The following is a 22,782-nucleotide window of genomic DNA, read 5'->3' as shown; positions in this document are numbered from 1 at the left end:
CCCACACAAAGATGACACAAAGCTGGATTGAAATTGGCAACATATCCCTTTAACTAAGTAGTCATTTTGACCCAAACCACAATGTTGGATCACGATGATCTTTCCTTAAACCTAACCAAGTCAGTTACGGACCTGAACAAATTTGGTTTCCGGTACAGATCTGATAGTGACAGGCAGACATTTTGACTGACTTATTGTTGGAAAAGCATTGGTGTTGCTAATAACATGGATAGCTCTGTTCTATACAAGTGCCTATGAGGCCTATTTGCAGTTTTTTTTATTGTGAATATTTCCAACATTGTCATTAATGATATATTCATGTTGTTTATAGAATTATAAACAAGATGTAAAAAAGAGAAAAAAAGTGGTTTTCCTCTTACTCTTCAACTTTGCAGTTAATGCAATCATTTGAAAAATCATATCCTAAATGATTACTCAAGTGTACTTTCAAACTTTCACCAAATGAATAAGGAGAAAAAAATGCATGCATGCACAATGTTCCTCCTCCCCTGGGGTTCATTAGAAGCAATGGAATTCAGTGACCCAGAAACTAAACCTAGCCCAAATCAATTAGCAGACATACACATGCATACATTTGAGCTGCTAATTACAAAGCCAAACTCCACCTCAAAGGGAGGGGTTTCCTCTTTGAAGATGAATCAAACTTTGAAAAGCCAAAATGTTTGGTAAATATACTGTATTTTTGTTGGCTTCAACGTTATAATGCTGAGCTGGTGTCAGCCAGTAGAAGGGGTTTGAATAGGTTTCAAGAACTGTAAGAGACTCAAATTTGACTGTCTGCTGTATTAATGTGAACCCCCAAAATTATAGCTTTGACTTTAAATTATACGCTAAAAACGGTTGTGACTGCCACTGAATGCATGCCAACTCTAGGTTTTACAAAGGTAAAGCATGATCTATTACTATTTATTTACAATAAAAGTCTGTTTTTTATGACTAATATTTTATTGATGTTTTCCTTTTTTAAGGGACAATAAGGGAAAAAAACATTCAAAGAAAATATACAAACAAACAATAGAAGAAGAAAAACCATATGATAAGAGAGGAGCACAGTGTTACTAATAACATTAACAATGGCTTTGTTCTGTTTAAGTGTCCCAGTCAGCCATGTCAGTGTCCCAGTGAGCCAGCATGAACAATACCAGGACCCTGAAACTGAAGCAACTAAATGGAACAAGTCACAAGTATTTATGCATTACATTACTGCTGCTATGTTAATAACATGTTTGAGTATGTTTTCCACCACTGCAGCAGTTGTTGTGTGCTTTAAAAATGTTATCCGGGTAGATTAAAATAAATCACTCTTCTATCACTAGTGGTGTTGACCCCCCCCCCCTCACATTATATCTTGCTGTTTGAGCAAAACTGTAACGGAGAATGTGGATTTATGAACTGTGCATTATCTCTTAACTCTTTCATTATAGCAATAATTACAGTACTTCCCCTTTAAGAAAGTGACAGCAACAAGAGGTGGAGGAGCTGGTCAGGAACTGGCCAGGAGCGGACGGACGGCAGTGAAGGAATCCCAAAACTTTTCCAACATACAGTGCCGCCGTGGTCTGTTTACTGTTTAACTTCGTCTCCGGCTTGTCCCCGAATGTGAAAATAACGTTCACGTTGCCATACTGTGTGCGTCGGTGATGAAGTGGATGCTACTGCCCGCTTGGAAGAAGTAAACTTGCGAGAGGAAAAACTTATGGAATGATGCACGAGCGACTGCATCCCTCCCTCCAAAGTTCAGCTAAGGTGGCTAACGTTAGCTAGCGCAGGACTCAGCATGCTAACTCTGATGTGAAAGTTTGGATAACGTTAAACCTGTGTCCATCCGTCAAAACACATCACCTGATATAATAGAGAAGGGCGTGAGGATATCTAACGTTAATGTTTGTGGCAAACTGAAAGCTTTCATCCTTGGCTTGTTATCTTAGCCGCACCAGGTTACAGTATCAAGCTAATCATTTTTAGCCAAGTGGAGCTAGCAGACAGACAGCTAGCCAATTGGAAAGTGAAGTTAACTAGCTATACTGTAAGGTTACTGTAGTTAGCGTTAGTTAAAACTCGGTGAGAAATGACATGACACACACTTCCCGTTTACCAGCTACTCTCCACCATGAAAAAGGCTGCAGTATTTTTTAACGTTTCTGGAAATTGAACAAGTTTAACTAAATGGTATCAACACTTGCTATATTCTTCCCGAGGAGATGAGAAAAGGAGCGATAACCCTCACGACAATAGCATGAGAAAGTAATATCGGAGACGGATGTACTTAGCTACTCGTGTCATCATTATCACCTTGAGTTGTGGCTGTAAAAGTCGGTAGGAATGTCATGGACATACAGTTAATACATTTGACAGAGTTAGTAGATAAGAGCTGTATTGACTCTGGACCACTTTGACAAGCTGTGTGACTTTTGAAGAAGTTGGTTTTGAGTGAGAGTTTTGAGGCAACCCAAGCCACTCACTATCAGCCCTGCATTTCTCCCATTATTGTTTTGCATTATCTGTTTGGTCACATCCCTGACTCTTTATCAAGACTTGCTTGGGGGGGATTCTACAGTTTGGAGCCTTTGGAGCCTTTTTGCATCATTACCACCATTGTTCATCATCACCCACATCCAGAGGGCCTGCATCTTGGATGAAGTGGAGTGTTCTATAATGAAAGTGACAGTGACATTTGGGCAGACAGGTGTGGTGGTGCCCTGCAAGGAGGGGTGGACTGTGAGGGACCTCATCCAGCAAGCAACACAGAGATACAGAAAACTCCTGGAACAGGTACCGTTCATAAGTTTGAAATGCACCTATTAGCACTGACAATTGGTCTCTTGGGAGAATAGGCAGTGTTGTGACATAGACCTGTGATTTGGTATAGCTGCTCCACATCCAGGCAAAGGTGTTTATTATTATTTTAACAAACTATTTATACTCAATGTACAAACATCAGTAAACGGTTTTGAGGGATATGCAGCCTTATAATACAAATATTGTTGTTTTCCCAATAAGATACTGTTTTTTGAATAAATGCAGATGTTTTTGAAAGAGATGACACATGTATCCAGTCAGGACCGGGTATTTCTTTAGATGTGTTGTGACTGGTACAATAGTACAATACTGGACTTTTGGTACCAAAACAATACTTGCCATGAATGTTTACATTGCAGGTTTTGATGCTTGCTAATATACTATGACTTGAAACTAACTGGACTGACATTGTGTCATATACATCTCAAAATGTACTCACCTTGTACATCACCTTACAAGGCAGTTATGGTGGATGTTTCTCTCATGTCATTGCAGCTCATTCATCTCAGTGGCAGTTGTTGCAGTTATAGAATAAGTTTCACTTTCATTGATACCAACTAGTCCAAGGACATGAACAAAAATGTAATTTAAACTCGTTTTGAGTCGATTTAACCTTCGAGCCATCAGTTATTATTCATTGTCAGAAATAGTTTTGTAATAAACTGTTAAGATTTTTATGGACTCCTGAAAGGCGTAGGAATGAGACGAGATTACTTTTTATGAAACCGCACTTTCATAACATTTGAGGTTTTCCCCAAAGTCTTAAAATAATCAAATTCTCTGTCATTTTTATATCATGAAAGGGCCATATGATTTTCACATCCCAAAGTCTTGGGAAATTAGACAAAGCCATGGAGGTCCAGATCTCCATAATTGCTGTATAAAAAATTAAAAGCATATCTGATGTGAATTGTGATGGTCCAGACAGGAGCAGGCATGAGTCGTTACCACTTTAGTTGTGAATGTAAAATGCAAATGACTCCCTCTTGTGATTCCTTCATGACTGCTGTTGATTCCCTTTGCTGCTCTCAGGGCAGGAACCTCGTGACCCCATCAAACGACCAGATCTTCTCAGTGAGTCGCTTCATATTGGCTCCATTATTCTAAGAGCACACCAGTCATATAGATAGATGGCCTCAGTTGCGATTGAGTGGGAGATGTCAATGCTGTGTGTGTTTGTGTTTATGTGGAACAGACACAGAAACAGCACTTGTAGATCGACTCATTTTTTCTCACCCTCTTTTCCTTGCTCACTCTACTTTTTTGCCTCTTAATCTGCCTTCATCTACCCGTACGTCAGACCTCCCCATTGAGTGCTCATTGTGTTTTGCCCTCTTCATCTTGTCATCATTTTCTTCTCACAAGTTACATCTCCTCTTTACCTTCCACATAGCTGGAACCCTCGCTTCCCTTTCATTTTAACTCTTCTTCCTCTTTGAACACTTCCTCCTGCTCTTCTTTATGAGATAACTCTATTAAGCCTAGAAGTAAAGATATCTAGTTTAGAGTTTAAATGTTTCAAGCAGGGTGTCAGACTGGGGGGGGGGGGGACATCTTGATTGACATCTGAGGACCTGCTTTTTCATGGCACTCATATTGGTATGGCGTAGCAGGAAAAGCACAGGTGTTATTGATAACATTAAAACAACGGCGTTGCATTTATCTCAGCTAGTTCCAGGGTCCTGGTATTGTGCATACTGGCTCACTGGCACAGCTTACCGGAACACTTGATGGAACTGAGCCATAAACATTTGTTTCACATGTGCTTTTTGTGCTCTGACAAGTCAAAATGTCAGCTCTGTAAAAGGTCTATTGCTAGGAGATGGCCTTTTAACTTCCCGTGGTGCACTACTGACTGGAGCACATCATACTGCATAGACCACAAATGTTGATCTTGTTGAAACTTTTACCATTTTCAACAAGTGCACATAGCGTTAGCCGTTAACAATTTAAGCTGTCTGTCCCTCAACAACATTTAACATTTGTGGGGAACCATCATGTTGTTCTGTTTGTAATCCACTCAAAATCTGAATGATCAGACTGTAACCTCATTACTGTGATTTGAGCTACGACACAGAGTACAGAGACGTAAAGCTACGTAGGGAGTGCTCAAATCGTTTAACTCCCTTTCGAATCGAAGTGATATTACGAACAATTTCTCGTGCCTGCTCACACAGATATCTCATCAATCAAATTACCTTTTACTGTACCAAAAACCAGACCACCAAACCATGTTGCGGTGCAGTTTACCTCATGTCTAACACAAGAGCAGCAACATTTTAGTTGTTATTAATGTTCACTGAGAGACCGAGTGAGTGCTCCAGGTGTGTTTTCCTGCAGCAGCGATGTGTGTAATGAAGCACCTCCCTGCTCTATCGATTAGGTCTCGGAGTGTTTAAATAGTTTGCTTCCTGCATGTGTGAATGAAATGCCTTGTTAAGCACATGCACTGTGTGTGTGTGTGTGTGTGTGTGTGTGTGTGTGTGTGTGTGTGTTCTGCCGTCCTGCGGCTCTTCTTCTCTTCTTCTTTGTCTTCTCTGTTTTCTTTCTCTCTTCCTACTCTCTCCCACACCTTTGTCAGCCTTTTGCAGTCTCTCCTCCTCTTACTATGTTTACATTCCCCTTTGTAATTTCTGTTTTTACTTCTCCTTCCGCCCTCATTCTTCCCAGTTTTGTGATAGTTTTGGCCTCTCTCTCTTCTCCTTGTTTGTTGTTTTGACATTTTAAATATTCTCCTTTTGTTTGTTTTCACTTTTTCATAACTCTCCTTTCGCCTCCTTTGACTGCCTCCTCCTTGTCTCTCTCCTCTCCCTCGTTCCTCCTCTCTGGGATGGAGAACATGTATTCTCCTAAATTGCTTCATCTCATCCCATCCCCTCTTTTCTCTTTGTATTTGTTTCTCTGTGTAGTTTTCTCGCTCTCTTCCCATCACTCAGTCATTTCACTGCAACACTAATCTTTTGTAGCTGTGTAATTATGGCTGTTAATGTGTTCCAGGATTAGAAAGCCAAGATATGTGTGTGTGTGTGTTAAAGAGCAGTCCAGTCCCTAATCCTCCCTCCCAGAGCTAGGCAAATCATGTTTTTAAATTGTCACAGAGACAGCTAGCTTTCTGTCTGACTCTCTCCCTCTTTCCCTCCTCCCTATCTGCTTCATCCTTCTCAGAAAGCTGAGAATACTGCTTGTATTAAAAACATTTTTTTTTAAATCTTGTGTGTTCCTGCTTACATCCACTGTTCCCACAGCAGTGCTTAAACGGAGCTAACCCTTAAAATAGGCAGTTTCAGAGAGGATTATTTTGTGTTTTAGTTACATTGAATTTTTATTTTTTTGTTTCACGTTGATAGCAGCCTAATTATTAGAATTTGTATACCACTTTGTGTTACCCAGTATGGAACCAAAGGGGAATAGAATAAACATATGGGATTAGAACGGGAAAGGCAATAATAGAGTGCTGATGTGTTTATGTATGGTACACCAGACTTTTGTTAAACCACGCCGTTGAAAAGTCCCCTAAAGTTTCTGTAGACTCTCAGCTCATGTGAAGCTCTTTTCAGTGAAAACTAAATACAATATGCAACCTTGAGTTTGGCTAACCTGTTTGTAAACATAAACACATAACTTATTGACTGATGTTAAGCTGTAAAGACATACAGTAGTGTAGATAACCAATTTGAGATGAAGCTCAAAGTAAAGGCCACAAGATGGATGGAAACACAAGAAATACACCCTAACTTTCATATTACTGGTTGATAGTTATTTGCGCCTGACCCTGTCCCTTTCAGATGTTTTTAATTTGTAAAACAATGTGCACAGACAGGGCATTGGTAGGTTAAGCAAATCCAGTTTATGTTAGGTATGTGTGACAATTGATCAGCTCTCCCTCCATTAAAAGACATTTTAGCTGCCTGTAAGTAACGTATGCCTTGGTATCACAAATTGCAGGCAATATACATGTATAACATATAGGACAGCTGGCAAAGACAGAGCACAATGTGGTAAACTGTAGAAAGACATGGAATTTGAGTAGGCATAATATATCCAAAACCAATCTACTGAAGTATGCCTTTATATTTGGCTGAAATGCAACCACTTAGATGGGTTTGGGACACCCATGTACAGTAATTAGGGCTGCACGATGGCAAATATCTAATTGCAATTATTGATGTTGCGACTGTGATATGATTCACAATATTAGAGGAAATAATGATTTTTGGATCATTATTCTCCTTTTCATTTAAAAATATTAAAATTAAAATGATTATAGTGTGATTTTTGCAAGGATCTGTACAAAAAAAAAGGTTTTTCTTTAGTCTGTAGGATACGATTTGTAGGCCAATACTCAGAACTCAGAATGGTTTGACACATATTTTGCTTTAAACAAATGTTGCCCCCCCCCCCCCCCGCGTTTGGATATTGCACTAGTCCATATTGCGATTCATGTGGAGAGGTAGCAAAGAGGAAATTAATAAACCCTTTGAAGGAATCAGAAACAAAGATGATGAATGTAAAAAGGGAGATAGCTGGCACAGGGCAAAGAGGAAGTGTGGCCCGAGGAAGGGAAGCAGAGGTTGAAGGGAGTTGTCAGGAAGTTATCAGCTTGTTGACAGACTTCTTAATTACCTTTGGCAAAACAGAAGTTTGCAGTTGTGTGCTTATGGATACCCGTTTATTGGGTTTTAGGTCCAGTCGGCACTGGATGGACAATCGCATCAACATCAGCATATATTCAAGTGAAATTTGATTTGAGTTGCTGCTCTAAAATATATATGCAATGTGTATTATTATAGATAGATAATATCTATATTTGACACAATATTGTTGCTAAAATTATGTGTGTGTGTGTATATATGTATATATATATATATATATGTGTGTATATATATATATATATATATATATATATATATAATTATAAACGAACAAACTTTTTGTAAGCTGATGGTGTGTGTACGCATGTGAATGCTTACACTTGCACATATTGATTGTAAGGTGGATGTTTATAAAAGGGTTCCTGCCTATGTGGGTGTGCGCTGTAGTTTCATTAGCACGGGCAGGAATGCTGATGAGGCGTGGCCAAACACGCTAATAAAATCATAAAACACCCTGGCCTGGACCCATGCCAGAGCACAGGCAATTATTTCTGAGAGGCAGGGAGTAGACGCGTGACGCTTTCTCTGCAGATAAACTGTGTTGATCCAGCCTGACAAATATTCTATTATATTCTATTCTATGCTCCAAGTTATCTACGATGTAATGGCACATATGCTTCTCCAAATTAGCCTGACAAGCTTGCCGTAGCTAGATCATTATTATATTAGAATGAATGCCCTTGTATACAGATCATCCTGGTTGGTTAATTGTACTGTTTTGTGTACCAAATGAATGATCAAAGGATGTGTTAAAAGGTTAACATCCACATTTTTGAACGCTGACGAGTAGTTAAGATCCTAATAAAATCTTATTTTGAACCATCAAGATAAACCTAACTAGATGAGTGAAGAACATTTAAGCTTGTGCACAGCCTCAATGTGGAATGCTGAAATGTTAACATGGTGAGCAATGGTTACCATGGCATTTCCACCAGCAATTCTTCTGCTTTGTTTTTCACAAAAGACAAGCTTTGTTACTGCGAGTCACAAGATGGGTCAAGGGACAATTTAACTCTGATTTCATTTTTCCACAGAGTTTGGTGCTGCATTAGTACACACTGCCTCTACTAAATAATACTTTGTACCAATAATACTACATTACTGGCATAACTGACCTTCTTGACAAAAGTGGGATGATTCCAGACCTCACAGTTTTGGCGTATAGAACCATATTATTGGAAATGTAATTTTCCGTGCCAGAGTTTGCTTAAAGTTAGCTGTTTCTCAGTGTACCCAAGTCCACATCTTGGCACTGCCTCCAGTTTTGACAACAGCAAGCATACCAAACTCTTATGTCAACTGACAGACTAGAAAGGCTTACTGTTCAGAGATAAAGAATGGGGGAGAGCACACACCTGACAACACTGAATAATCTACATAGTGTTTTAACTCTGGTGGGATGATACTACAACCTACCAATAATTTCTAGATCATGTCCTGAGTAAAATACCTCAAATTACCAAGGCTTATCTGTAATAGTATCAGGCAGAACAGTGTATTAAGTGCTAATCCCCCTGATTTTCAAATTAGATCAGTGTGTTTACAACTCTTATCTTTAGTCCTACAATATCTGAGTGCCCCTCTAGGTTTTTAAACTGTCAGACTTGGAGGCACAGGGTTTTTGCAGTTAACAAAAAATATGTAACACATTATCCATGCATTCCCCCTGAATAATAGACAAGATCAGTGTGCTCACAGCTCTTATCTCTCTACCTCACCATCTCTTGTCGTCTTGGCTGTGTGGCTTGCCTACTATAGCGAGAGATCAAAGGGGGTTGTTGACCTAAAAACAACAGCAGGTTACCAAAGAAATGAGGCTGTTGGATGTCGGTGTTTTGCAAAAACCTTCTATCACTACATATTTTCCTTCTGTAATTAAAACATATACTATAATTTGATTGTGATTTCTGTGTCCTGGCTCACCTCTGCAGCGATCAGTTTTAAGAAAGAGAAAATGTATTTTTCCACTGTGTTACCACTACGTTGTTGTCGTAAGTCGTTCAAAACCTTTCTTTTTAGTAAACTCTGGGTACACAAACAATGTTCTCAATGCTGGAGTTCATGTGTAGAGCCCCTGGTGATACTTCGAGCAAAGTTTCATGTTGTGTCGAGCCTTCTTAGTGTTTTTAAAAATGTTGATTTCGATGCTATCATAGTAGTGCCCCTAGCACTCCCATTCAAAAGACCATTTGACCGAAAATACGGTTAATCTTAAAAGTGGCGTTTCCGTCCTAATTATGCTTTTAAACGAAAGTTTGACTCGGGTACATTCACAAAAAGACCCTAGGTTGCATTTTGGCGAGAGTTACGCTTTAAGTGTCTGTCTATCTCTCTCTGCTCCCCCTTTCCGCATCAGGTGCCAAATATTGCTCAAGCACACAGCTCTTACCGTAAATATGTTGCCATGTCTGAATAAAGCCATAAGGGACATTGCATAAAAGACATCTATTTATGAGTACCAAAATGCCATCACTGTAACAGATAAATGTAGCTAGCAATGTTACGTATTTCTTGTCTGAAAATGGCCTAGGATGACATGAAATGGAGAAAAGCAAGCACCTTTTGTTTTTGTGATTGTATGACATTAAATGCTTAGCAAAATATTGAGTTTTTGCTTGATAAACGACTAATATGGTTATACATTATAATCAATATTTGTCAATTAACTAATTGTTTAAGCACTAATGCAGTAGCATTGCAAAAATAGAAGAAAAGAAAAATGATTTTTTTTTTTTTAAAGATATACTACATCCCGAATAAGCATTATTCTGCACTAGTGCTATTTCCTAAGTTAACCAAGTGGGCAAACTGCCCTGAGGCCCCCCAGATCCCCAAGGTCCCCAAAAGCTTCATGTTTACAGTGTGTCAATTGGTTTGTCGTGATTTGATGAATTGCTAATTATTTTGGGACCATGCACCTGTAAGACACAATATTAACTGTAATGAAAAGCACAATGTACAGCACAATGTGCAGCCTGCTGTGTGAACTGTACTGAGGGTCAGCAGGGCCCCTTGGGGCCCCTTAGGGCTTTGACGTGGATGTGATAACCAGAGTGGGCTTTGTTGACAAAATATATTTTTCTTTCTTGTGTGTTCACTTAGAATATTAGCTGGGAAGTAATATTTGACTGTAAGTAGGCCAATGAAAGTGCTACGTTTTAATGGTTATCTGTAATCTTGTTATTTGTTAAGAATGTACAACATGGTAGAGTTTATCATGTCTTTTTGTCAAGGCATAGTTCGTAAAATTGCTTGTGCAGCGACGCACTGTTAGTGTGGGAATGATGAATTGAGGACTTGCAATTAACCAGTATAGACAAAATCTAACACTATCAGGACTGATTGTGAAGCCCAGGCACTAATAAAAACACTAGTCTTTGTGAGATTATGTGCAAAGCTGAGGGCAGAAAAGATACAAAATAATTTACATTACACTTTGGAACTGAAATATTCCCTAGTAATCATAAAAAAACATTTGCATGTGTTGTCCCAGCGTTAATATGTCCCCAAATGCTGATTGATAGTGCTCAAGGAAGATTAACCCTGTTTAAAAGACAAAATAAAACAATGTAAACACAATATTTGTAAATGCTCTCTCATACATCTGGCCTGGGTGTCAGCCAAGTGAGTGATACAATGGAGTCATACAATGAATTCCAGCAGGAGGGAGGAAGAGGGAGAGCCAATTCAACTGTATAAACAGCCACAGTGTTGGAGTCTTGTGTAACAGTGATGGTTGAAAAGCCATTTATATGTATTTTTTGTGATATAATAGAAAGAATGTGTTTTGTATGGACCCAGGATATATTCAATTTGGGATTAATGCTTTATTAAGGAAACAAACACAACAATGGGACCATATCTCGGTCCACTTATTAAAGGAGCACAGTATAATTGAAGTTGCAGTGTTTTTACTAGAATAGGTGTGTTATTAAGGCAGCACTTAGGCTACTACTTACAACTAGCCTTACTACACTCACTAAGTGCATTTTAAAATGATAAAAAATTGTATTTGTTTTAAATGATGTTCCTGTCCTCTTTCCAACCCATTAGGAAACGTTGGAGGAATAACTGAAGTTGACATTACATATTTACGAAGCAGAACCATTACGCAGTAACTATAACACACCTTGACTTTTGAAAAAAAATATTTTAACTTTAAACATTCACCAGTGAAATAACTTGTTATTTCAAATCATTCTGTGCCTAGCCTTAATGAACACAGTTAAGTTACATGGCCAAAACTCCTTTACCAAAGGTTTATACAGATACAAGCACCTTCAAACTTCCGGATCTGGTTATTGAAAATGAATGGTATTTCTTCTGAAATCAGAAAGGAAGTCGTACATCTAACCAGGTCTCATTTTGGTACAAAAAAAACAAATTTACACTATCAAATGATTTTAAAAAGTGTAAGGGAGTAATTTATTGGAAAGAGATTTGATGCAGAGCTGAGTTTAGTGTAGGAACTGGTATTGACATTAAGACTTGTAGAGATATCCAGGGACACGGAGCTCTATTTTACCCTCTGCCTGATGGGAGTTTTTGAAAAGCATTGACAAGCACCTGACCCTGAAAGAGTGATTTAATGGAGCAGCACCCTGTAATGTTTGTACCTTTCCTTAGGCTGTTTGTGGTTTTGTATGTGCTTGTAGGCATGTATGTATGTGTGTGTTGTCTCAATATGTTGTTCAACAACCAGCTCTATGTAGTCAGCTGTCTGGTGCAGTGTCGATGTCATTAATCACAGACCCAACACAGCGGAGAACTGGAGTGAGGAGGGAGAGAGAAAGGGCCTGGCTGGAGTTGTAATCTGTACAAAGCACCTAGGGAAAGATGTGGAAGATGTAAGGAGGAAAGAAACAAAGAACAGGGCAGAAATGGGAAGGTGGAGTAGAACATTTAGAGTTATATAAATGTGAATGAGGATCAGAGGGAAGGAGTTGATGACCAGTAGTGGAGGCCTTTATATTTTATTGTTCACTATGTTTCCATATCATAATGTATACCGTACCTGTTGGGAAAACCCCCCACTATTTTAATTGACCTGTTTTTACATTTAAAAAACCTGTATCCATAGGAGTAAATAACAATTTTAAACGTTAAAACATTTTTGAAACTATCCTGCTATTCTGCACCTGCAATGAGTGGAAACTGCCTTTCTCCATTTCATGTTTTTGATGATCCCTCCCTGTGTTATACTCTTCGCTCAGTATGTTGTTTTCATAGAAAATGCATTGCATTAGAGAAAAGTAAGATGTGCTATTTATGTGGCGTTCAAGCTACAAGATAGAATATTAAAAGTAAATAGAGTAGTCTGAATAATGTCTTTATTCCTGATTGACAAAATGTTACACACTTGGTTATTTTTATTAGATTACATTATATTTGTGAATATTTTGTTCAACTATCAGCCATTAGAATCATCATTTTTTTATTAATTAAAACTATTTAGGCCTCTGTACTTATGGTTTCATTTAATTAGATGATGATAGGTGTGGGACTGACACCTGTAGCCACTATTAAGAAGAAGCTAGTCAGATGCATATGTGTATATATGATAAGTACGGGGAGTTTGGTCAGCTGGTGTCAGATTTATTCATACGTTCAGTTGATGATTTACGTTTGTTGTGTCCTGTGTTATAGGAAGGAGATTTCCTGGTTCGGACCCACCATGTTGAGTACTGTGACGGAGGGATTCTGGACCCCGATGATATACTCAGTGATCTGGTAGAAGACAAGGACAAGGTAAGAACCTCTCGATAGAATGTCACGTTTTTTGTTTGCTCCTGATTTTAATCTGATTAAAGAGATTGGTGAGGTAGTTTTACTTTAATATAAAAACCGACATTGTGAACAAGGAATTCAGCCGTTTTCTGTGACTTTAAAGCTACAGTGTGTAGTTTCTGTCGCCCCATGAGGAATTCTAAGTAATGACGACAAAACTGTCGGCGCGTCCGCATGATACAGCCTTTCCGTGATCACGCACACGCCCCCACCCCTCCTCAATGCAGTTGCTAGCAGCTAAGGAGGACAGGAAAAACATGATGGATTCTTCAGAAGAGGTAATTATCTTCACTCGAGCTTCTGTGCGGGATAGTCACCGGACGACACAATCTTCTGAACATAGTCATACTGAGAAATACAGAGAGAGTTGTGTGGAGCTGATAGTCTTAATTAGCTTTGTAGCAACTCATTTGGCAACGGCTTGAATGTAACGGGCGTTCATTAATATCAAAACGTTACGCACTAAAGCTTTAAGCTGACTACAAACAGCCATGTAACATTTATCTTCTTAGTTAATACTCGTCAAGTGAAACTAACACTTGTGAGGTTAGGCTTAAATAGCCTTTCATTAAAATGGCCTGTTTCCTGAATGACTAACAGTAAGCAGAGTACACAGGCATGCATGCGACTAACCAAATAACCAGCCAGCCAGTCCACGAAGAAGAGAAACATGTGCCGGACAGCTTGTTCTCCCCACAGAGCTACAAAATCACTGTATTTAAGTCAACCATCTGTATCCTTTCAATCCTTTTGATACCTCATATAAAACTTCAACAGGGCACTATTTTCGATTTTACATTGTGTAAATATATTTTAGGAAGCTAAATATAAACTTGCATTGTACCCGCATAATGGATGTGAATAAAACTCAAAATATACAATCAATAAAAAACAAATATTCCATAACAGAATGTAACCAAATGAGAACATTTCAAGGCAGAACTATGCAGAAAAGACTAGTTTACAGGTTTTTGGAAAGAAACACTAGCCTGTCAACATTTTCTGGCTTGAGGGATGAGCGAAGGCAGGTCACCACATTCCCCCCGTGTACGGAATACCCTCTCAGAGGTTGGAGCCGGGAGTCCTCCTAAAACAATCTCAACTCGAAGGCTACTTCCAGAGGGCCGCACACACCTCGCGTAAAAAATATAAATAGAAGACTGTCCTGTTTTAACGATTGTAGAGCGGATCTCCGCGGAGCATACGCACCACTACGCTGTCTGGTGTCAGCAGTTTCATTGATTCTAGTGAAAGCGTAGTGTTGGAACATCTGCTCCGCTTACGTTACACGTGCAATGTAGCCGGCCCGTTTACTGTCGTCACTGCATGCCGCTTGCCTTTTTTCGACTAAACTTAACTGTTATGTGACTGGCAGTCACGTAATTTCGTAAGATATCATACGAGTTGTTGTGCATAAGTTTTGTTTTCTTTGTTAAGATAGTTTATAGCCTTATGACCACTATCTGTTGTGGAATTTTCCTCATGTTACTCTGTCCTGTGTGACTGTCAACATCTAGAAACTAAGCTGCGCGGTGCAGGGAACAACTCTGATTGGCTCGTGGAGGCACGTGATCAGAGAGTGGTTTACATGGTGCTAGATTGGCTTTGCAAAAAAAAAAAAAAACCTGATACGGAGCTGAAACATTTTAAATATCGCTTGATCACGGCAATTTGATCGTGGGAAGCCGTGATCATGATTAAAATTAATTTTAATTGTGCAGCCCTAACCTCATATAATGCATATAATCCTTTTGATTTATACCTATTAATTAGTCACAGAACACTGTGTGTGCACATAGGGTGTATGTGCTTGTAGGAATGTTTGAGCAGGTATCTGTGCCTTGACTGTATTGAGCTGCAGTAGCCTATACGCCACTCCCTTGAATAGAATATTGCCTCACAAGCAAAATTCAAAGGGAAAGGTTTTAACTTGCCTTCAGCGTTAGGCAGTGTCATTAGCAATTCACTTTTGGAGACTTTGCAAACTCAATCCATATATCCCGTTTTTCTTATTTTTCCCCTGAGGAATGTGTCATTTTTCATTTTCCCCTTTGGAAAGTCTATTTTTTTTTTCATACCGTTGCATAGACTGGCATTATTAGAATATAATAAATTGCTTAGATTAAGGTTTTTTTAACCCAGGTTTAGGACCTTAAATGAATCTGGAACCTTCTCTTGGTGGCTCTGCACATTAAAACAGTATCAACATGTTTTAATGAGCCTGTGTCCTATGGTGAACTGAATTTTTCATTTAGGTCACAGCCTAAAAACTTGAAGAACCTACTGGCTACAAAATGTAATGCACAGTATATTTTCCTGTCCTCGGCTCATACTGTATGCCTTTAAGGATGTATAAATTCTGCAGGATTTGTTGGAGATTCTCCGAACTAATTAAGAACAAAGTTGCATTGGTTGGCAATTTCTCTCGGGGCTGTAAGAACCTTTGGGAAGAACTGAATTGATCTCTCTCTTTCTCTCTTAAAATAGAACTTAAGCCTCTGTTCATGTCATAATGTCCATTGTTATGGTTCAAATCTTGGTTTTTAGATTTTGGGACCAAGATAATTTAGTTTCCGTTAGTATAGCTATAAGTATAGCTAGTATAGAATAGCTGTTTTATAATCTTGAGTTATAAACAGTGTTCTTTTTACACAGACCTGCTGTAGAAATTTGACTAATTAGAACTATCTTACATTAAAGAAATACTATTCCACATGAAGGGGGGGGGTTGTTACTCGCCCGGCCACTTACTTTCACGTGGCTCAAAAAAGTACTGTCCGTGGCATGTACAATACTTTCTGCTAACAATCCCACAATGCAATCCTCTGTATGTTTATAGTTTTGATATAGTTGGGTGACACAGTACATCCATTCACTACATCCAGGTGTCTCAAGTCTCAGCTTAATGCTCACTATAGAGTTAACTATTGAGTGCCTATTATATAGGGAAGAGTGATCAAGCGAACAAGGGAATGATTTTTTGACACTTTTTTAAGCAGGCATTCAAACTTTTTTGATATAGGGAGAGTTAGAACAGAATACATTGTTATTGTCATTATTTATTTGTCAAGTTGATCCCTATACCCTGTCCTCTAGCCTACCTGTAATACATAGAAAATAAAGTAGATTAACACAGGGAATCACGTTTGTTTAATTTCTTTTCATGACTCAAATGTATGCTATACAAACAATGTGTTTATGATTAAATCACTTACAAGAACACAACATTGTTTACAAGAGCACAGCTTCTACATAGATCTCACCTCAAAGTGCAACAGATTGATGCATTTAACTTTCAAATGTACATTTTGAAACCTGAGGGTCAGGGTTCCACCGTATCCTTCTCACCTTTTTTTTTTTTTTTACCCCTGACCAGTAGCATGCCTGTTTAAAGGGTTCCAGGGCAGTTGGGGCACAGCTGGCCTCTCTTCCAGAAGGTGGTAGTTTGTGCTGTTACTATGGAGATGAAGTGTTCCAAACATGTCAGCCAAGGTAGCTGATTATTTGGCTGGCCCCCCTTTACATTGTTAATGTGATGACAATTTTTACATGTTGGTCCCATGTCAGAATAAACACCCTGGTCATTTTTATATACAAAAATGCAAATGCAATGCAATTAAATGAACGCAAAGGCTGCAACAGCACAAGGAGAGAGAGAGAAGTGCATCTTAACAAATAGAGATGGAAATCAGGAATCACTTTGCTGAATGGAATCACAATTAAATGCATATCTGTTAGTGAACTATCACCGTTCCAAGGCACTTTAGTACGTACAACAGTTAGTCAGAGCATCACCGGTCAAATGGCGTTCAGCGCTGATTCTGACTCAGTTCATTGGTACTTGGGTATGTCTGTTACCAACAGGTTGCTATCTAACAGATAATGATTGTTTTTGTGACTTTCATTTCCTTTCATGGCCTTTTAAGGCTTTTAAAGAAGAAGTGAGCTGACCAAGATGCTCTTAGTCACCAGTGAGGAAAGCTCCATTGCTAAAAGCTCAGTTCACTTTAAAACTTCATTGAGGAAGCATTGAGTTAAAGTGTAACTCTCGCCAAAATGCAACCTAGGGTCTTTTTGTGAATGTACCTGAGTCAAACTTTCATTTAAAAGCATATTTAGGACGGAATCGCCACTTTTAAGATTTACCGTATTTTCGTTTTTTGGTTAAATGGACTTTTGAATGGGAGTGCTAGGGGCACTTTTATGCTAGCCTCAAAATAGCTATTTTTAAAACACTAAGAAGGCTCGACACAACATGAAACTTTGCTCGAAGTATCACCAGGGGCTCTACACCTTAACAAAAGCATTGACAACATTGTTTGTGTACTCAGAGTTTACTAAAAAGAAAGGTTTTGAGCAACTCACTGTAGCTGTTGTTCTTCCGGTCGCCGTCTATCGAGCCAGTCAGAAATGAGAGAAGGAGAGTAAAGATGGAAAGCTCCAAAAGTTTAGTTCCATATAAATGCACGGATAATTCATTGTTTTGTCGTTAATGAAACACAATATTGACCTTGTAGTTGAAAAAGGAGTCTCTTATAAGAATGAAATTTCCTCCTATGGAGTCCGTTCATTCGCATTTGGAGATCGCCTATTTTTGACTGAGAAAATGGCGGATAGCGTAAACAACAACTGCTAACGTGAGTTGCTCAAAACCTTTCTTTTTAGTAAACTCTGGGTACACAAACAATGTTGTCAATGCTTTTGTTAAGGTGTAGAGCCCCTGGTGATAACTTCGAGCAAAGTTTCATGTTGTGTCGAGCCTTCTTAGTGTTTTAAAAATAGCTATTTTGAGGCTAGCATAGAAGTGCCCCTAGCACTCCCATTCAAAAGGCCATTTGACCGAAAAACGAAAATACGGTAAATCGTAAAAGTGGTGTTCCGTCCTAAATATGCTTTTAAATGAAAGTTTGACTCGGGTACATTCACAAAAAGACCCTAGGTTGCATTTTGGCGAGAGTTACGCTTTAATGAGTTGATGTCAAAAAAGGAGAAGTACATCCATCTGGCTAGAAGTAAGATTAGATAAGCACTGGATCATTTGAGCAGTAGGTCAAGAGGTAAAGCTAGTTTAGCAGGTCTCTGTATCAAGGATGGAGTTATAGTAACAGTAATTGTGTGTGGGTGCTCCTTAGAGGTGCATACTGTATTTACTGACAACTTTTTGTATTTTTTACTAACTAACTATTTCCTGGACTCCTTCCTTATATTCACCCAAAAGTGATACTAACGGTTTTGTTAATGTTCTTTGAATGCAGTGAAACGGCACAAAACATACCATTGCAGCACAGAAACCAAATATAAAAGCACATGCATACTACAAAATGCACATGTCAATACTGGGATCAAATAAAGTGCCCATTAATTCCCCAAAACACACACACTGTATGGTCAGACACACAACTGCACACATAGAAGTAAAGTGTACAGATTCCAATACACACTTCTGAGCACTAGAGCATATGAAATGGAAGTGTGAAATATTCATTGGATTTTGAAGCGAGGCTCTCATAGTATTACTGAGCTGAAATGAATAAATGGCTCCTAATCCCAGATGAGTGTTTTACTGTAGCCAGACTCAAACTGCCTGCCTTTAGGTTTATAACCTCAAAGAAAACAGAGAAGATTTTTCAGGTCTGGCGAAGACAGGTCAAAGATACAGTTTAAAAGAATCCATGGCTGAAATAGACAATATATATATATATATATATATATATATATATATATATATATATATATATAGAGTGATGAAATTGAGTGAGAATTTATGAATGTATCGGCCCCAAACAGCTTGAAGTGTTATGCTTGAAGTGTTATGACGGCAAACGAAAGCACAGCAGCACATTGTGTTAAAAGATGATAGATACTTTGGAAGGCACACTTATCGTTATCTTACTCTTTGTTTGATAAGAGGATTGATGTCAATTTCATCTCTGTGTTGTCGTCTCTATGTGTCTAGAACAGAGATGACTTGTCTGGGACATGTTTAGCTCAGCTCATCTTAGCGCAAAGACTGGAACTCAGCACAGATAAACTGATAACCTAGGTTTGTCAGTGGTATGTTTAGGTGTCGTTAGGCCTGTCACGATAACAAATTTTGCTGGACGATAAATTGTCCCAGACCATTTTCATCTAATATAATGATAATGGCATAATAATGCAGGTACACCTTTTCAAAGATCAATACACTTTTATTTCTAAAGAATATTTAACACTGGAACTGGAAGACATTTTAAATATCCACAATATGTCTTTGATCTCCTGTAGTATGTCGTCTTTCACGCTGTTGTACAGTTGTGGAATTGCCGTTTGTGACACGTATGTTCTCCCAGGCAATTCGTACTGGCTGTCAAATGTTTGCAGCATTCCTCGAGTGTTTCTTTGTGCGATAGACTACAGTTTCTACTTTAACAATTATTTATTAAACACTAAATATTACATTTAAATAATATATAATTAATAAATTATATCTATCTATGTGGCTATCTGCCACATGGCGAGTAAATGTTTGTATCAAAATAGTTCTGTTTTTCAGTCTTCATTTTGGCGAAGGTGCAGCTACTTTCTTCTGCTCCTCTGCTGTCTGCAGGTCGGAGCTTCGCGGGGACGGGCCGACACCCCCACACAGACCCACACAGGACCCCCCCCCCCCACACACACACACACACACACACACACAAACTGGCGCACACACCAGACGCCAGCCACCACGTCACTTCTGTTCACTGATAGCTATTGTTTACCTCAGGCTAATTAATTAGCTAGTAAGTGCCGATTTCTGCAGCCAGCCTTCCAAAAGAAAGCACAATGAAATTAAAAAACCGATCATTAACCGTTGACTGACAAGCAGGTAACAGAGTCTCAATTCACCATCTGGGAGCCTCTGACACACTTTCCGCACTCCGTATCCGGGGACAGCTGTAGGCTTGTACCGGTGTTGATGTTCTGTGCATTGTCGGACACATGCAGCCACTTTCCTGAAACCGCTTGCGAGACTGACAAGTCCACGGCGGCGTGTCTCCACCTGCAGGTTGTCAACTGTGTGCTTTGGGAGGGAGTGAGAGTGAGAGTGAGAGTGAGAGAGAGAGAGAGAGAATATTGAGCTAATTTTTTTTAATCGTGCGATTAATTGATTTATTGACTATTGCGACAGGCCTAGGTGTCGTGATTATTTTCTCCCAACAAAGGTACTAGATGGTTATTGAAACCTGTAGGCACAGGGCAAGTGCTTTATTCCACAAAACGACATGGTAAAAGCAGCCAATTCACTTTGACAATGTGTCCAAGTGTTTCACTTGCAGTCGCGACTAAAAATAGATGTGTGCTAACTGTAAAATGTATTTAGGAGCCCATGTGCGAATACCCTAACGTTTGGGTAATTTCACCCTTGCTGTTTTTTGCAGATTATGTCCATAGCCAGTTCAGACCAATACTCGGTATTCGCCGATAAGCAAGTTCAGGTATAGTAATCGTTATCGGGAAGTAAAAAATGGTATTGGAACATCTCTGAAAACAAGCATCTTTTCAATCAAACTTTGTTAAGTTGCTGGACTCTAAACACAACCCTACTCCTTCCTCAGAGAACAAAACTATAGCAGGTGAAAAACAAATGTGGGGGAACTATTTTTGTGTGTGTGGTGTGCCGGTTTACCACCACAACCACCCACACCCACGTTTTTTTTCCTCCATCACTCTAATGTCTCCCTTGCATGTTGTTTTTCAAGCCCACTCCCAGCTTTATGCCAAAGAAAATGAAAAGTAAGCAGGAAGTATGGATTCCCATCAGCGGTTTCTATGTAGCTGGAAGTGTAATTCCTAATGTATTTTTCCCATCTTGTAGGTATGGCAGAAATAGCCTTACCGAGAGCAGGGTTTGTTTAAAAGGTTAGCTGGTAATGGAGAGAGGGGGGGGGGGAAACACTGTTCCCTTATGATATTGATGTTTGTTCTGGGACATTAATAACACATACTCTTGATCAAATGCCTTCATGCAAACACACACACACACACACACACACACACACACACACACACACACACACACACACACACACACACACACACACACAGCATGCATCCCCTTGCACACATTAGTGTTAAACATAAATATTTTTTTTCAAGCATGCACACACATGATCACAGCAAGCATCCATTTATAGTGCCTTTCTCAGATACACAATGCGTTCTATGAGTTTATTATTATGTAGAATGGGCATTTGTGTGTTCATACACAGCATATGTGCTTTGAACAAACAGTAAGCTTAAAAGTATTGATGAAAGTAGAGGAGACTAATTAAAAACCTACAATTGGTCACACACTGCGAAACAGCACAAGTTGAACTTAGTCTTTTAACCCTTTAACCCAACACAATATTAATACATTACAATATATTTTAAATGTGTACACACTTGCTTAATGTTAGAGCTGGGGGTAAACGATTATTTATTAAACGATTAATCGGGCGATTATTTTATCGATTAGTCGACTAATCTAACGACTAATTGGACGATTAATATAACGATTATTTTTCTGTTGCTCGATTAATAAAAACCATAATGTATCTCAAATAAATACCAAAAAATTCTTAATAATATATTTTATTAAACAATTTTGCACAGCAAAAAATCTTCTGCTTTACACAAAATAAAATAATTATTTTACTGTTATACAAAATGAAAGGCCAGCCTGTTTACTCTTTTACAGTACCAACATAACTCTTTTGTTAAAAAAAATCAAGTTGTAGTGCAAAAAAGAAAAACACTGTGCAGTGCACAGTACAGACATTCCTGAGAGTGTTTAACACAATATAACAGTCCCAACATAAAACCTGATGCATAATCAAACTGACTCTCTTAACTGCTATTCTGTAGGTTTACATGCTAATGCAGCTGTGCACTTTGGTGGTGCTAGGCTAACCAACGCATCTTAGCTCTCTGTGCAGTTTGTTCGTGCTAGGTTAGTAGCTAACGTTCACGTTAGCTAACGTTAGCTACTATAGATAGCTGTGTTCTGCAGCCGTAAGCTAGCTACCATTCAAGCCAACATTAGACGATAACTAACATTAGCTAAACACAGCTGTCTAGGCGCCAGTAGCTAGCTAACGTTAACGTTAGCTACTAACCTAGCACGAACAAACTGCACGGAGAGCTAAGATAGTTAGCTAGCACCACCTAAGTGCGCAGGCTACACAACACACTACACAAACATGAAATTAATTTAGCCAACGTTCGTACTTGGTACTATATTTGAAGTATTCCCATACCTTCGAAAACTTAAGGGCGAGCTGTTTTTTTAGGACTTTTTCTTTTCATGGGGCTTTTTGCAGGGCTTTGATGGGAATTCTGTGAGGAGGTTGCTGTTTCGTCCTCCATCCTGCAATGTTTTGGTCTCCCACATGTGTGTGTGTCGAAGCGTCGACGCAAAAATACGACGTCGACGTAATTTTGACGTCGATGCGTCGACGTCATCGACGCGTCGCTACAGGCCTACTTAATGTTAATTTTTTCATTTTTAGTTAGTTTGTTT

General features: G+C 38.9%; 1 protein-coding gene across 4 annotated transcripts in view; it reads left to right on the top strand.

The window, feature by feature from the left end:
• Nucleotides 1-1,504: 1,504 nt before the first annotated feature.
• The window catches only part of LOC116037778 (partitioning defective 3 homolog B-like), a 221,015-nt gene continuing 199,737 nt past the window's right edge, over nt 1,505-22,782 (top strand). For 3 of the 4 annotated variants that reach the window (XM_036004094.1, XM_036004092.1, XM_036004091.1), the window contains exons 1-2: nt 1,506-2,793; nt 13,119-13,220. In XM_036004094.1, the coding sequence (XP_035859987.1) occupies nt 2,677-2,793; nt 13,119-13,220 (219 nt within the window). In that variant the 5' untranslated portion in view covers nt 1,506-2,676. Of the gene's footprint in view, nt 2,794-13,118; nt 13,221-22,782 lie in introns of all 4 variants that reach the window. The other variant, XM_036004093.1, reaches the window with a different exon arrangement.

Source organism: Sander lucioperca, chromosome 8 (assembly GCF_008315115.2).
Source record: "Sander lucioperca isolate FBNREF2018 chromosome 8, SLUC_FBN_1.2, whole genome shotgun sequence".
NCBI lineage: Eukaryota > Metazoa > Chordata > Actinopteri > Perciformes > Percidae > Sander > Sander lucioperca.
The sequence above is the reverse complement of the archived record's forward strand: the minus strand, read 5'-3'. Positions and strand labels throughout refer to the sequence as shown.